Source organism: Salvia hispanica, chromosome 4, assembly GCF_029641045.1.
Source record: "Salvia hispanica isolate PSC_SH4W2 chromosome 4, Shi_PSC_v1, whole genome shotgun sequence".
Lineage (NCBI taxonomy): Eukaryota > Viridiplantae > Streptophyta > Magnoliopsida > Lamiales > Lamiaceae > Salvia > Salvia hispanica.
In genome coordinates this window covers 15,349,721-15,366,024 of record NC_142695.1, presented here as the reverse complement: position 1 = coordinate 15,366,024, position 16,304 = coordinate 15,349,721, and the positions used below count along the sequence as shown (strand labels likewise).

The 16,304-nt window shown below is 35.7% G+C and overlaps 1 protein-coding gene across 1 annotated transcript; it reads left to right on the top strand.

The window, feature by feature from the left end:
* The first annotated feature begins 7,750 nt into the window (after window positions 1-7,750).
* On the top strand, window positions 7,751-14,924 carry LOC125192889 (rosmarinate synthase-like). The gene is made up of 3 exons (XM_048090562.2): window positions 7,751-8,302; window positions 9,371-9,503; window positions 14,158-14,924. Exons 1-3 carry the CDS (start codon window positions 7,892-7,894, stop codon window positions 14,922-14,924), a joined length of 1,311 nt encoding a protein of 436 aa, XP_047946519.2. The 5' UTR covers window positions 7,751-7,891.
* The last annotated feature ends 1,380 nt before the right edge of the window (window positions 14,925-16,304 follow it).

The window sequence follows — 16,304 nt, the reverse complement described above, 5'->3', positions numbered from 1 at the left end:
TCCTAATAGGGGACGGAGGGAGTAAATATTAGTAATAATAAAAGTATTATTTTAATATTTTTTTCGAGGAAGAGTATTTCAATGTTAAAATATAATGTCATTTCTGATATTATCAATTAATTAATTATATATACTCCCTCCGTCCCAACTAAGTTAGTCGTATTTATTTTTGGATATTCCAACTAAGTCGAGTCATTTTCTTTTTTAACAAAAAATAAACCATTCCATCACTCTTACTTTATTCTAATCCACCATCTACATTACTATCTCTTTTTATCTCTCCTATTTTATTCATCTATCCTATTTTTCAACACAATTTTTTAATTTTCATGCCCAAAAGTTTTGACACAACTTAGTTGGAACGGAGAAAATATAATATCATAATATAATTTTATATATAAAATATTATTATTGATTTTGTAATATTTCATGATATAATGGTGTTATACATTGTAGTATTACGTCACAGTATACTTACTAGTCACGAAATATATACTACTATAAATATTCGATGAAATTGAATATTTTAATGGATCTTGGATTAATTCCTATTTTTTTTAGGTTATTATGAATAAATTATTGAATATTATTTGATAGTAATATATTGTTAAATTAGTAGCTTTGAATTTTTAAGTATTGGTTATTTGATATTTTGATTCTTACATTAATTAGTCAGTTATCAACCGAGAACTAAGCGTATGAATCGAATATAATTTGGTTTTTATGTTGATTACAAGACTGACGAAAAATCTATAATCAATTAATTAGCAGAATATGCAGACATCTATACAATATAATATAATAATGTATATAAAAAATATCCACAAACATCACTATACTGTACATTGAGACATATTACGGCTCAAATTCAATTATTTATAAAAAAAATTCAATTATTTATAAAAATAATGTAATGATCTTTATAATAATTTGCAAACCTAAGTTGTGCCATTTATGGGTTTTTATATTAGCACTATTAGATTATTCAACTTATTTGTGGTCTCAATTTATATCGATTCAAATGAGAATTTTAATATTAATTAGTTATTCTCGAATTTAATCACATATTTTAATTAATATATGATTCGTTTAAATAAATATAACTAATAAATCAAAATATTAAATAATATAACACTCCATTGTACTATAATTTTTATACTGATTAGTTATACACACGTAATACCTATATAAAGAATACTAATATAGGAGTATGTTAATATTATAATATACATATTTAAAATAATTGATAATACTGAAATATAACTTAATTTATAAGTTCTGTGATTTTAAACAGTATGATGAAAGTGTCTAAAAATACATAAATTAGGCTAAACTAAAGATTAAGTTAAAATTAATTTTTATGCCTCCAACTCCACTTCCCAGACGCCATTTTCCATAATCAGTTAGATTCTTCAGTAGTACATTAATTATATTGAGAAAAAGGTTATTTTGTAAAAATACACAAGACATTAAAGAGAGTTAGTAATTTATTATTTATTTCTTATGTGTATTGACCACTGTATCCTATTATGGATAGCCATAATGTGGCTACATAGCATTTCTCAATGATAAAAGTGGAATGAGACAAATTATGTGGGACGGACCGAAATTGAAAACTGAGACGAATTATCCGGGACGAAGAGAGTAATCTATATCGATAATTGTCTTCTTTACAATTTAGATAAAATTTTCTTTTGAGATTTTTGTCTCACATCGACTTGGTGAAAATCCTGACTCATCTATATAAGTATGGATAATTCTCCTCTTTATAAAACCTTTTAAGGGTGAGTGGCCTATTTATAAAAGAACACACTATATAAAAGCAAGCAAAATAACATTATACTATTTGATTTTAAATGTAAATATGGCTCCACTACAATAGAGTAGAGGGAGTATTAAATAAAAAAGTTAAACATCTTTAAGATGTAAGTATATAAAAATATACACTCTATGAAAATAATTAAACTTAAATAAAAAATACATTTAAAGATAGCACGATTATATATTAAAACATAGGGGTGCACATCTTTAAGATGTAAATATATAAAAAAATAGGCTCTATGGAAATAATTAAACTTAAATGAAAAATACATTTTTAAAGATAGCACAATTATATATTAAAACATAGGGGTGCATTATAATACTAACTTTTCTTAAATTTCCTAACTTGCTAACTCATCAATGCAATGTATTAAAAATGTCAATACGACGACATTGAAATGTCAACATTGTATTAATATACTCTGTTGATATTTAAAATATCAATGTTAACACAATGTATTCATTGTGAGATCAATGTCCTACAATAGAGAGAATCTAAAGTTTTTATTTTTAAGAAGTAGTCCAAAATAGAAATAGTTGTCATTTTTAAAAGACAGAGGGAGTAGTATATATATACAACGTAGTACGTACGCATACAACAGCTTAAATTCAAAACTCAAAATTTGTAAATTATTCCCACAAAGAGTGAACTATCGTAAGAAGGAGTATAAATCATTTTATTGCAAATCATTTTATTAGTCACAAAACACAAAACGCGTCACTATGGAATTATAATCTAAACTAATTTAATGGAACCAAACTATACTAATTAATTTTGGAAAGCAACACTGGTACGAAGATAATCCTACCGATTTCAGCGACGAGAACTCTCCGAAGGATAGATAGGTTTGTTCGCAGGAACTTCCTGGCGAGCAGCCAAGGCTTTCGCCCAACTAGGGTTTGGACGAGAGAAAACTTGCTTAAAAAGATAAAAGACGGAAATTAGGAAAATTCTTGTGTATTGATTTCTTGATATTTTCAATGCACAGAATCCCTATTTATAAAACTAAGTACCCTAGGTTTGGTTCGACTCGATCATTCCGGGAAAGAACTAATAAGAAAATCTAAAACGGAACTTATAATACGCTCGACTTAAACCGTTCCAAAAATAATTAAAGCAACAATATCCCAAAAACAATAAAAGTAAAAAAAGCAAAAATCAACGTGAAACACAATCTTTGAACCACTCTGGCGTTCGCCCCTGTCTCGCAGAATGTCTCGGTTCCTCTGCCACGCTTCCTTCTTCTTCACTGCTGTCCTCCGCAGCCTCTTTCGTTAGCACCGGCGTGTCCATCGGCATCGGAAGTGTCGTAACTGTATCAAACACACTAATACAACTAAACCAATTAAATTTGGAAAGACGAAAAACATGTTGATGTAGGATTAATTAGGTTAAATACAATATATTTCTATTAAAGCGTACGTGTTCTTCTTCACCTCCGTTCCATTGATTGTCGTCTGAGTTATTTTCTGCACATTTTTTTCTTAATGTATGTTTATGTATATTTCTCACTCTTTTCTATTTTGATAATTAACTTTAACTTAAATGTTATTAAATCAAAATTTAAAAAATAATTTGAATTTAATTTAGTGTAAAATATCTTGTTCAAAAACTCAAAATGAAATAGATTTTGGGGTATCATTAGAGCTATTTTGGATTTTGCAATTGGAGATTGCCAGTTAACCTTGCATATTTTCATTTTTTTAAGTATTTTCTAATAAAGATTATTTTAATAAAAATTTTGATAGTTGTGTTTAATTCATGACAATTTAATAACTCGAGGTAAAACTATTGACAAAATTGGTTAGATCGATATCACTGTTGTCATTTTTAAACGCATTATCGACGTATATTGCCGTTGGTAATCCCGTGTTTTTTTTGTCATGCAACTTTATTCACATGTATTGTCATTGTGATGTTATATGGCCCTTATCTCTTAAAGCCCAATTGCCAATGTTTTGTAACCGGGCCCAATATCCAGTGGCCCAGTTATGTGTGTGTTTGGCCCAAGTGGTGTTTAATTGAGGTCTTTATGTTCCTAACCCTAGATCTATATCTCTCATTCGGTTTTTCTCCCTTCCCACTGATTAGCTGCGCTCTGCATTTTTAGGGTTTCTCCCTTAGTGCTTTCTCTGTGCTCTGGCTTGAGAACTCATTCCTCTCTCTTTCTCCTGAGTGTTAAAACACTGGTGAGTGGTGTGGTGGAAACCTCTGATTTCTGGTCTGTGATTCTTGACCTTGAGAGGTTCCTGGTGGCTAAGGGTGTGCGAGAAGAAACCAAGAGAGTGTGGTGTGTAGTCTTGTGTTGGTTCGATTGCAAGGCTACTGGATCTAGGGTTCTGAGATGCATCATTGGTGGATTGTGGTCTGCCTGTTGCTCCTTCACTCTTGTGGCAAATCAAGCTGAGATTTGGGGATTTGTGGGCTCGTTAATAGACCTGTGCGGTTGTACGTGGTGCAACTTGAGCCTACTGTTTTTTAAGATCCTCTTTCACTTTACTTTTTTCTTTGTCTATTTTTAGGCTTTGATTGTTTCCTTGAAGTTACTAACCGTTTGTTGAGTATTTCAGGAAGATCTATACAAGTTATAGTCTAGATCTTAATTTCCTTGTAACTGATCTGTTTTAGTGAGGGTTGATCTCCTCATATTTTGTGTAGACTCAGGTTATTCAACCTTAGTCTTCGGCTGGTCGATCCCTAACAGTCATGTTATCATAATTTAAAAATAATCCTCTTAAAAATGAAACTATAAATATTCCTTATTATTTCCACATAATTAAAACCTTGGGCTACCTCTGTACTATATATACAAGTCTCATATCTCAATTTTTTCTTAATTCTCCTTTCAAGAAAACTAAACTGAAAAATGGACGGAAGCAGCATAGACCAAAGCACATCTAATGAATCCATTCCAAATCGATCACTACGCCGCGGGGTAAGAAGCTCCGCCGCGTCGGCAGCGGAGCCAGCGTGATCATGGACGCCGGCGTCGAAGAGGCCGAGTCGCGGTTCAAAGGGGTGGTGGCGCAGCCCAACGCCCGATGGGGCGCCCAAATCTATGACAAACACAAGCGCGTGCCTACGACGTCGCCTCCCAGTCCCACCGCTTCTGCGGCCGCGACGCCGCGCCCAACTTCAATCCTCTCTCGGAGGACGAGATCGCCTTCCTCAATTCCCACTCCAAGGACGAGATCGTCGACATGCTTAGGAAGCACACCTACCGCGAAGGGCTCGCCCAGAGATAGGAAAAGTGAGATAGAGAGAGAAAGAGGGAAAAGGTAGTGAAATGAGTATTAGTGGATTGTGGGGTACTAGAATGATGTACTACCTCCGTTTTGTAGTAGTGAATACGTTTTTTTTTTATACACAATTTTAAAAAAATTGTATTACGTGAGTAAGGAAAGTAAAAGAAAAAAGTCCAAAAGTCCCAATATAAAATTACTTCGTTCCTAATTGCATCTTTTAAAAATATAGCTACACAATATAGATTTATTGTATATATATACCTCCCTCCTTGTCCACACTGTATCTCTCTCTGCACACTAATTTAGATATGCACGTGCCACCCAAATCATTTGACAATGATAGGTCTGAAAAGTAAAAATTGTGTAACCCCATAAGTATATATTTGGAAGAAAACAATGAAAAATGGCAAATTTGAAATAAATTCTTAGTCAGAAACTAATCTAGATATTTTTCAAGTTCAATGATTATTGACGAGATATACTCAGTCCATTATTTTAGATTTTACTCTATATTTTATTTTATTAGTTCATTCTTTATATTCTTGTTTCATTGGGTCTTTGTACCAAATCATTTTGTTAATTAGGTCATGTTACAATTTTTCACTTTATTAAGTTCTTATACTAATCTATTTTGTAAGAAGTTATTATAATTTTATTCGATCTTTATTTAATGGAATTCACAATTTAATTAATTTTTTCATATTTTAATTAAATTTATGTTTTTTCTTTTTATATTTATTTTGAAATTAATTCAGTTGTAATATTAACTCAAGAAATATTGTATTATTGATAATGCCCTTCATCAACTTATAATCTTTTATTTATTAAATTATTCTTTAGTCGATATTGCAACTGAATTAATTACAAATAAATAAGGCTCCGTTTGGAACACAGAATTGGAATTGAATTGGAATTGGAATTCTATGAAATTGAATTGACATGTTTGGTAAATATACACATAATGCACACACTACACACACTTCACATATATCACATATTTCACACACTACACACACTTCACACACTTCACACACTACACACACTTCACACACTACACACATTTCACACACTACACACATTTCACATATTTCACACACTAGACACACTACACACACTTCATATATTTCACTCACTACACACATTACACACACTACATACACTTCACACACTACACACATTACACACACTACATACACTTCACACATTTCACACACTTCACACACTACACACACTTCACGCATTTCACATATTTCACACACTTCACACATTTCACACACTTCACACACTACACATATTTCACACACTACACACATTTAACATATTTTACATAGTTCACACACTACACACACTACACAAATTTCACACACTTCACACTTTACACACATTTTACACATTTCAAGCATCCAATTTTTGATTTTTTTTCAATTCTAGATTTTTTTTCGATCTGAATAAAAAAACTAAATTTTTTCAAAAGTTTAAACTTAACCAAATTTGAAATTTTAGTTTGTGAATAATGTGTGTATTTTGACTATAGTGTACGTAGTGTGTGTATTTTGTGTAAAATTTGTGCCCCGTGTGTATTTAGTGTGTAACATGTGTAGTATGTGTATTTTGTGTACAATGTATGTAACGTGTGTATTTTGTGTGTAATGTGAAATGTGTGAAATTTGTGTAGTGTGTGAAATATGTGAAATGTGTGAAATATGTGAAATGTGTGTAGTGTGTGAAGTGTGTGAAATATATGAAATGTGTGAAATATGTGAAGTATGTGTAGTGTGTGAAATGTGTGTAGTGTGTAAAATTTGTGAAGTGTGTGTAGTGTGTGAAATGTGTGAAATTTGTGCAGTGTGTGTAGTGTGAAATATGTGAAATGTGTGAAATATGTGAAATGTGTGTAGTGTGTGAAATTTGTGTAGTGTGTGAAATTTGTGTAGTGTGTGAAGTGTGTGAAATGTTTGTAGTGTGTGAAATATGTGAAATGTATGAAATATGTGAAATGTGTGTAGTGTGTGAAATGTGTGAAATTTGTGTAGTATGTGTAGTGTGTGAAATATATGAAATGTTTGAAGTGTGTGTAGGATGTGAAATTTGTGTAGTGTATGAAATGTGTATAGTGTGTGAAATGTGTGTAGTGTATGAAATTTGTGTAGTGTGTGAAATGTGTGTAGTGTGTATAGTGTGTGTAGTGTGTGAAATGTGTGTAATGTGTGTAGCGTGTGAAATGTTTGTAGTGTGTGTGAAATGTGTGTAGTGGGTAGTGAAGCTATCTAATTTTATGACTATTTGGAATTCCAATTATCTACTTTTGATATAGAATTCAAATCATGGAATTGAAAGTTTTGATATTATAATTCAATTCCAATTCTATACATTTTTGTGATACCAAACAATGGATTGGAATTGAAGCCTCAAATTCCAATTCCATAGCTCCAATTTCATGTTCCCAAACACACCCTTAATAAGTGAATTTTTTTTTTTATATAGAATATTGTAATAAAATAATATATTAGTATAATAAGTGTATTAGTCTCAATTCTAAAATTAAATACAATACGTATAACCCATGTATTGAGGCAGGTAGATTGATACCTACTTATTGCCACATATAACGTGGCTTCATTCCTTGCCATACTTGTGTGATAAGACAACTTTTGACAATACAATACATACGTTCATTATTTGATTGCCGACGATGAAGGAAGTGTAACATATAATCAAGAAAATTTAACAAATCTCAACTATAAATCAAAACATCCTCCACTTACGGAAGTAGCACAAATTAAAAGTATAATCATCGGAGCGATTCACTTGTGGGAATTGAAACATGAAGACTAGAGTGATAGAATCAACAATGGTAAAGCCAATGGAAGAAACTCCGAGTGGCTGTGTGTGGCTCTCCAACATAGACTTAGTTTTACCTGAAACCCACCACACTCGATGTATTTACTTCTACCGCTGCGATGGCGGAGCCAGCTTCTTCGACACGGCGGCGCTCAAGGCAGCTCTAAGCCGGACCCTTGTTGAGTTCTACCCGTATGCGGGGAGGCTGAGAAGGGACGACAACGGCCGTATTGAGATCAACTGCAACGGGGAAGGGGTGTCGTTCGTGGAGGTGGAGTGCGACGGCGCCCTCGACGACTTGGGTGATTTCTGCATCCCCAGGCCTGATCTCAGCCTCGCCCCCACCGTCGATTACTCGAAAGGAATTTCTACTTTCCTACCTTTTCTGGTCAAGGTGCGTTTCACTTATCATTCATGTATTCCAAAAATGTAATCTACCTTTCCATTTTTAGTTAGTACTAGAAGACAAAAAAATGTGTTATTTTTTGAGCCCATGTGAATTTTTCTGAGGCTCCGTTTGGTACATGAAATTGGAATTGAATTGAAAGCTAATTCAATTCCAAATTCCATGTTTGATAAAATAAAGTAGTAATTGATATAGAATTGAATTTGAAGAATTTGTACGTACACACTATACACAAAATACACACTCACACACACTTTATACAAAATACACATATTATACATACAGACACACTTCACACACTAAACACTCTACACACACTATACACAAAATACACACACTGCATATAGTGTGTGAAATGTCTGAAATGTGTGTAGTGTGTGAAGTACGTGTTGTGGATATATAGTGAAAATATTTAATTTTATAACTATTTGAAATTCTAATTTTCTACTTTTGATATGAAATTCAAATGTTGGAATTGAAAGATTTGGAATTGCAATTCAATTTCAAATCTATAGTACCATACATTGAATTTGAAATTAAAAACTCCAATTCTAATTCCACACCTTGAATTCTACTCAAACATGGGCTAAGTTACATTGCAATCAAGAATTATAGGTAGGTAGAAACATTTTGTTCGTGAATTAATGTTGCAAAATGGAGTTAGTTTAATTCAATTCATGGTTGTAAATACTACAAGGAGGTCATCCTAGAGCCAATTTGTTATAGGATAACAGTGGCTCATGAAGAGAATGATTTCAGTTTTTTTAACATTGATATAAGATATTCTTATATACTATCTCCATCTCTAAAAGTAAGAACTATTTTCATTTTAGTCTGGTCCAAAAAGTATGAACTTTCTAAATTTTGGATTCCATTACATTACTAGTAATGTGGACCTCATTATCCACTAACACTATTTCTACTAATCAAATGTTTATACACTCTTTGTCCCAAGTAAAATACCCAATCCTTATAAACCAAAATAGAAAAAATGGGTCATTTTCAATGGGATGGAGGGAGGAAGTATAATATATTTTTTTTATTTTGGCAACACAGTTAACCCGGTTCAAATGCAGCGGAGCGACCTTAGGTTTTGCTGGTGAGCATCACACTACAGACGGGATTTCCGGAAACAATTTCATCAACACGTGGTCAGCAATAGCCCGCGGCCTAACAACCGTCCCACCTGCTTCCTGTTGAATGAAGATTGTTGACTCATAATTGAAAGTATCGGGACTTAGTCTTTGTTGGTTTCAGCTTTAGTTTGACTCATTCTTAGTTAGGTGTTTAGTGTTCCTAGTCATTCTATATTCTGTTATTGCTGATTTTTAGTTCATTTCAGTTTGCCGTTGTAATCTTCATGCTTAGAGGGCTTATAAAATAGCACCTCATGTAAGTGGAATAAACAAGTCAATTTGGAGTCATATTCTGATATACACTTTTAGACTACAAATATTTCTATCTCTTGTAGTTCTCTGCTTTCTATTTCCAACATTTGTGGCATCTAGAGCTAGGTTCAATTATGATGGCCAGCAACGGAAGTTCGATGAGTGCTACACAACTACTCATTCCAGTCTTCAAAGGAGAAGGCTATGAATACTGGAGTATTCGGATGCAGACTCTACTGAGGTCTCAAGATCTATGGGACTTCGTGGAGCAGGGATATGCAGATCCCGACGAGGCGAACAGATTGCGGGAGAACAAGAAGAAAGACTCGAAGGCGTTGGCGATCATCCAGCAAGCGGTGCACGACAGCGTCTTCTCCAGAATTGCAACGGCGACCACCTCGAAGCAAGCTTGGTCAACTTTGCAGAAAGAATTCAAGGGAGATTCAAAAGTCATCGTCGTGAGATTGCAATCACTTCGACGTGACTTTGAAACGCTGATCATGAAGAATGGAGAATCTGTGGCTGATTTTTTGTCAAGGGCAATGGCAACTGTCAGTCAAATGCGATCTTGTGGAGATAAGATCACGGACCAGACCATCGTTGAGAAGGTGCTCAGAAGCTTGACTCCAAAGTTTGATCATGTTGTTGCTGCAATTGAAGAATCAAAGGACCTATCGGTTTTTTCATTTGAAGAACTAATGGGATCTCTTCAAGCTCATGAGTCAAGGATTAACCGATCGTTTGAAAAGTCTGATGAAAAAGCTTTTCAAGTGAAAGGTGAATTCTCCAATCGGAAGGAGTTCTCTACGGCAAGAGGACGAGGCCGAGGAGGTTTCTGAGGTCGCGGGCGTGACCAAGGTCGAGATCGTGGCGGTCGATCTGATGCAAAGCAATATTTTGGTGGACAGCAAGGCGACAAGAGCCAAATTCAGTGTCATAATTGCGGCAAATATGGGCACGTGAAATCAGATTGTTGGTCGAAGGAAAAACAAGCAAATTGCGTCCAAGAAGAGGCGAATGATAACAAGTTATTCATGGCGGTTGCAGACGCCGTGGATGTGCCGAATGATGCGTGGTTCGTGGATAGTGGTTGCTCGAATCACATGTGTTCCAACAAGGAGATGTTCAAAGAGCTCGATGAATCTCACAAGATTCAAGTCAGGCTAGGTGATGACAAATCTATTCAAGTTGAGGGAAAAGGTACTGTTGCAGTAAAGGATGGCCATGGTAACACCAAACTCATTTATGATGTCTATTTTATTCCACACTTGGCACATAATTTATTGAGTGTTGGGCAATTGATATCTACTGGATATATGGTGGTGTTTGATGATCGTTTATGTGTCATCAAAGAAAAAAAATCTGGGCAAATCATTGCAAAGGTTTGCATGATGGAGAATAGAATGTTTCCGCTGCGAATGTCAAATGTGGAGAAATATGCTCTTGTTTCTAGCACGCAAGAGGCGTCGAGGCTGTGGCATTTACGATATGGGCATCTCAACACAAATGGATTAAAGCTTCTATGGGAGAAAGGTATGGTTCATGGGCTGCCTAAAATTGATGATTTTGATTTATGTGAAGGATGTATCTATGGGAAACAGAGGAGGAAATCCTTTCCTAGTGGTGTATCGTGGAGAGCTTCTAATTGTCTTGAGCTCATTCATGCTGATTTGTGCGGGCCTATAAATACGGAGTCGATTGGTGGAAGTCGGTATTTCTTTCTAATTACCGATGATTATAGTCGCATGAGTTGGGTTTATTTTATGAAAAATAAATCCGAAGCGTTTGAGAACTTCAAGAATTTCAAGGCTATGGTGGAGAAGCAAAGTGAGAAGAGCATCAAGGTTCTTCGTACAGATAGGGGTGGTGAGTTTTGCTCTAATGAATTTAATCATTTTTGCGAGACTAATGGAATACGCAGAGAGTTGACAGCACCATATACGCTAGAGGAAAAATCGCACCGTTGTAGAGATGGCGAGAAGCATGTTGAAGGCGAAGCATCTCCACAACTCCTTGTGGGCAGAAGCTGTTGCTACTGCCGTATTCTTGCTGAATTTATCTCCTACAAAAGATGTTCAAAATCGCACACCATATGAAGCTTGGGGAGGTACGAAGCCGACGGTGAGCCATCTAAAGATTTTTGGATGCGTAGCTTATGCTTTGGTGAGCTCTCAACATCGTCGAAAGCTTGACGAGAAATCTGAAAAGTGTATCTTCATTGGATACTCTTCTCAATCTAAAGCATACAAGCTATATAAACCTCTTAGTGGAAAAGTTATTATCAGCAGAGACGTTGTTTTTCATGAAGATGCTGACTGGGATTGGGAGAGCAAGCAAGATGATCCATATACTCTCTTCCCGCTGGACACGAGTGATGCAAATTCTGGTGTAAATTCGCCGCACAACAGCCCTCCGAATTCACCACAAGACAGCCCCATAAACTCACCAAATACTACTCCTCCAAATACGCCTCATACCAGCCCTATAAATCCTCCAAACTTAAATACACCACCGTCATTAGGTAGTTGTTCATCTCTCGAAACACCTCCTCCACGAGGCTACAGGTCTCTAACTGAACTTTATGAGAGATGTACTTTTGCTCTTATGGTTGCGGATCCAAATCGGTTCCATGATGCTGTTGGAGAAGAGAAGTGGTAGAATGCAATGAATGAGGAGATTGCAGCAATTGAAAAGAATGGAACTTGGATGCTGGAAGACTTGCCGGAAAATAAGAGTGCAATTGGCTTGAAGTGGGTGTTCAAGACGAAGTATAATGCAGATGGGAGTGTGCAGAAACACAAGGCTCGTTTGGTTGTCAAGGGCTATGCGCAGAAGCAGGGCATCGACTATGAGGAAACGTTCTCTCCGGTTGCTCGCTTCGAAACCGTGAGAATGTTCTTGGCTTTGGCTGCACATCTTAAGTGGCCTATCTATCAACTTGATGTCAAGTCTGCGTTTCTGAACGGAGACTTGGAGGAGGAAGTCTATGTCGTGCAGCCGGAAGGATTCGTTGTTGAAGGCATGGAGGATAAGGTCTATAGGTTGAAGAAAGCGTTATATGGCTTGAAGCAGGCTCCGCGAGCGTGGTACAGCAAGCTGGATTCGTTTTTCCAGCAAGATGGATTTGAACGAAGTGCTAACGAGCCTACATTGTATGCAAAGAAGGGAAGTAACGGTAGCTTGCTCCTAGTTTGTGTATATGTTGATGATATAATATATATGAGATCTTCTAACTCTCTTGTTACTGAGTTCAAAGAGAGTATGATGAATATGTTTGAGATGACAGATTTGGGTTTGCTTAATTATTTTCTTGGATTGGAAATTAAGCAAGGAGAAGATGGAGTGTTCGTTTTCCAGAAAAAGTATGCCGAGGATCTTCTCAAACGCTTCCACATGAGGAATTGCAGAGCTGCAGTTACTCCCATGAATATGAATGAAAAGTTACAGCTCAAAGATGGTACGGAGGAAGCTGATGCAGTAAGCTTTCGGAGTCTAGTTGGAGGTTTGATTTATTTAACGCATACGAGGCCCGATATTGCCTTTGCCGTTGGTATGGTTTCCAGATTTATGCACAATCCAACACGTCAACATTTTGGAGCTGCAAAAAGGATTCTTCGCTACATAGCTGGAACTCAAAATTTTGGTATTTGGTACTCAAATGTTGCTGATTTTGAGTTGGTTGGGTTCACGGACAGTGATTGGGCAGGTTTGGTGGATGATAGGCGAAGTACTTCAGGCTTCGTGTTCAATCTTGGGTCTGGAGCTGTGACATGGAGTTCGAAGAAGCAAGGAGTAACAACGCTTTCGACTGCAGAAGCAGAGTATGTGGCTGCTACTTCTTCAGCTTGTCAAGGAGTGTGGTTGAGAAGGTTATTGGCTGATTTCGAGCAGGAGCAGAAGGAGGCTACTGGAATTTTCTGTGATAATCAATCAGCTGTTGCGATTGCAAAGAATCCAGTTATGCACGGGAGAACGAAGCACATCGATATTAAGTTTCACTTCATAAGAGATTTGATTAATGAAGGGGTCATCTCTTTGAAGTTTTGCAGCAGCCTTGAGAACTTGGCTGATATTTTCACCAAGTCATTTTCTTCGGAGAAGCACGTCAAGTTCAGAAATATGCTCGGAGTGTGCAATTATGAATCAAGGGGGAGTGTTGAATGCAGATTGCTGACTCATAATTGAAAGTATCGGGACTTAGTCTTTGTTGGTTTCAGCTTTAGTTTGACTCATTCTTAGTTAGTTGTTTAGTGTTCCTAGTCATTAGCTATATTCTGTTATTGCTGATTTTTAGTTCATTTCAGTTTGCCGTTGTAATCTTCATTCTTAGAGGGCTTATAAATAGCACCTCATGTAAGTGGAATAAACAAGTCAATTTGGAGTCATATTCTGATATACACTTTTAGACTACGAATATTTCTATCTCTTGTTGTTATCTGCTTTCTATTTCCAACATTTCCTTGGACCGCCGCGTCCTCTCGGCGCGCAACCCCCCGCAGCCCCGGTTTCGCCACATCGAGCACCAACCCCCTCCGCCGCTCAAAACCCCTCTCAAAGGCGATGGTGAAACAACATTCTCCACATTCAGGCTAAGCCGCGATCACATCAACGCCCTCAAGCAAAAATGCAATGATGGTGCGAATTATACCATGTACGAGGTGGTGGCAGGCCACGTGTGGCGCTGCGTGAGCATTGCCCGCAGCCTGCCGCCAGATCAGCAGACGAAGCTGCAGTTGCCGGTGGACGTGCGGCAGAGGCTACGGCCCCCTCTCCCGCTTGGATACTTCGGGAACGGGATATTCTACACGGGCGCATTTGCTCTGATTGGGGATCTTGTATTGAAGCCGTTGAGATTCGCGGTGGAGAAAGTGCACGAGGCAATCGCTCGAATGGACGACGAATACTTAAGGTCTGCTCTGGATTACTTGGAGTTGCATTTGCAGAATAGAGAAGGCATTGTTCGTACACAGAACCATGTGAAATGCCCCAATTTCGGGATAACGAGCTGGGTTAGGCTGCCGGTTCACAAGTCGGAATTCGGGTTGGGGAAGCCTGTTTTTATCTGTCCCGGCGGAGCTCTCTCAGAAGGCAAGAGTTTTCTATTTTCTGATAAGGAAAATGAAGGGATCGTGTTTCTTGCAATCACGCTGCACCAACCACATATGGAACGATTTCAGAAGTTGCTATACGACAACGATTCATGGATCATGTCTAATGTTTAAGCATTCTAGTAATAAGTTCCTTCTTTTATTGTGCACGATTGGTTAATGTGTCCATGTGTGTTTGTACCACTAAGAATTTAACTCCAACTGAGAAGTGTTTTTATTTGAACTCATCTACTTGTATTTGAGTAGGAGTATTTTTTATTTCTCATTTTTTTTCTACTTTTACACTACATTAATTAGCTATGATAATAAAATTTTCTCTTCCATAAATTTCAAATGAGACATCTTGTTAACTAAAAGTTACTCCGTCTATCCTATTAATAGTGATGCATTTATTTTAGGCACAAAAATTAAGGAAATGAATATTTAAAAAGTTAAGTGGAGTGTATTGACAATAAAACATGAAAGAGAATCAAGTAGGAGCATTGTGAAAGAATAAACTAAAAAAGATAAATGAGTTATATTTTGCCAAAAAAAATGATCGAACTTTAATAGGACAATCAAAAAAATAATGGAATGGATAAAATACTCCGTATATTGTTTTATAGAATTTTTAATTAATAATTTTATCATGGCAATCATAAAATTATGGACGAGATATTTGTAAAGCTTCGTGCATTTTTAAAAAAATAGTCCTTTTTTTCGTCGATTCTACAAATTAATTGGTCCACATCCCGTTTTAGAACCATGTTCACAATTCATAACACTTATATAATACTCCATCTTATTCATATATTATACCACTAAGCTCATATATATGAACTAAACGATACTATTAATAATGCACTAATTAACACCAGCCTTCAACATCTGACGTACGTCTTAAGCCGATGGTGAGAAATGTAAAAATAAAGTAAAATAATGGTCTATTAGATGGAATGTGAAATAAAGGGAAAACAAATTTAGAATTTCTTTTACAAATTTTTGGGTCTTCGTACTAATGCATTTTGTTACATTAGGTCATTTTACAAATTTTGTTTAATTAAGTCGTTATACTAATACATTGTAATTTAAGAGATTCTTTTGTTGGATATTTATTTAACGGAGTTCAAAATCTAATTAACTTTTCTCATATTAATGAATTTTTTTATTAAAATTAGTTCAGTCATAATATTAACTCAACTAGCTAGCAATGAGAAAATGATAAATCAAAATATATTAATATAAAACGTAGGCATAAAATAGCTAAAATTCAAAACTTAAAATTTGTAAATTGTTCCCATAAATAATAGTAGTGAACTACAATAACAAGGAGTATAATTCATTTTATTAGTCGCAAAACACAAAACGTCTCAATATAGAATTATAATCTAGACTAATTTCATGGAACCAAACTAAACTAATTAATTTTGGAAAGACACAAAACACATTAATACAGAATTCAACTAAACTAATTAAATTTGGAAAGACGCAAAACACGTTGATGTAGAATTATAA

What these genes read in the sequence shown, in the direction of transcription:
- LOC125192889 (XM_048090562.2), top strand. Translation starts at nt 7,892, where the DNA reads ATGAAGACTAGAGTGATAGAATCAACAATGGTAAAGCCAATGGAAGAA. An exon ending in TCCTACCTTTTCTGGTCAAG is followed by an intron (nt 8,303 to 9,370) that starts GTGCGTTTCACT and finishes TTGGCAACACAG; the next exon opens with TTAACCCGGTTCAAATGCAG. An exon ending in CCTAACAACCGTCCCACCTG is followed by an intron (nt 9,504 to 14,157) that starts CTTCCTGTTGAA and finishes CTATTTCCAACA; the next exon opens with TTTCCTTGGACCGCCGCGTC.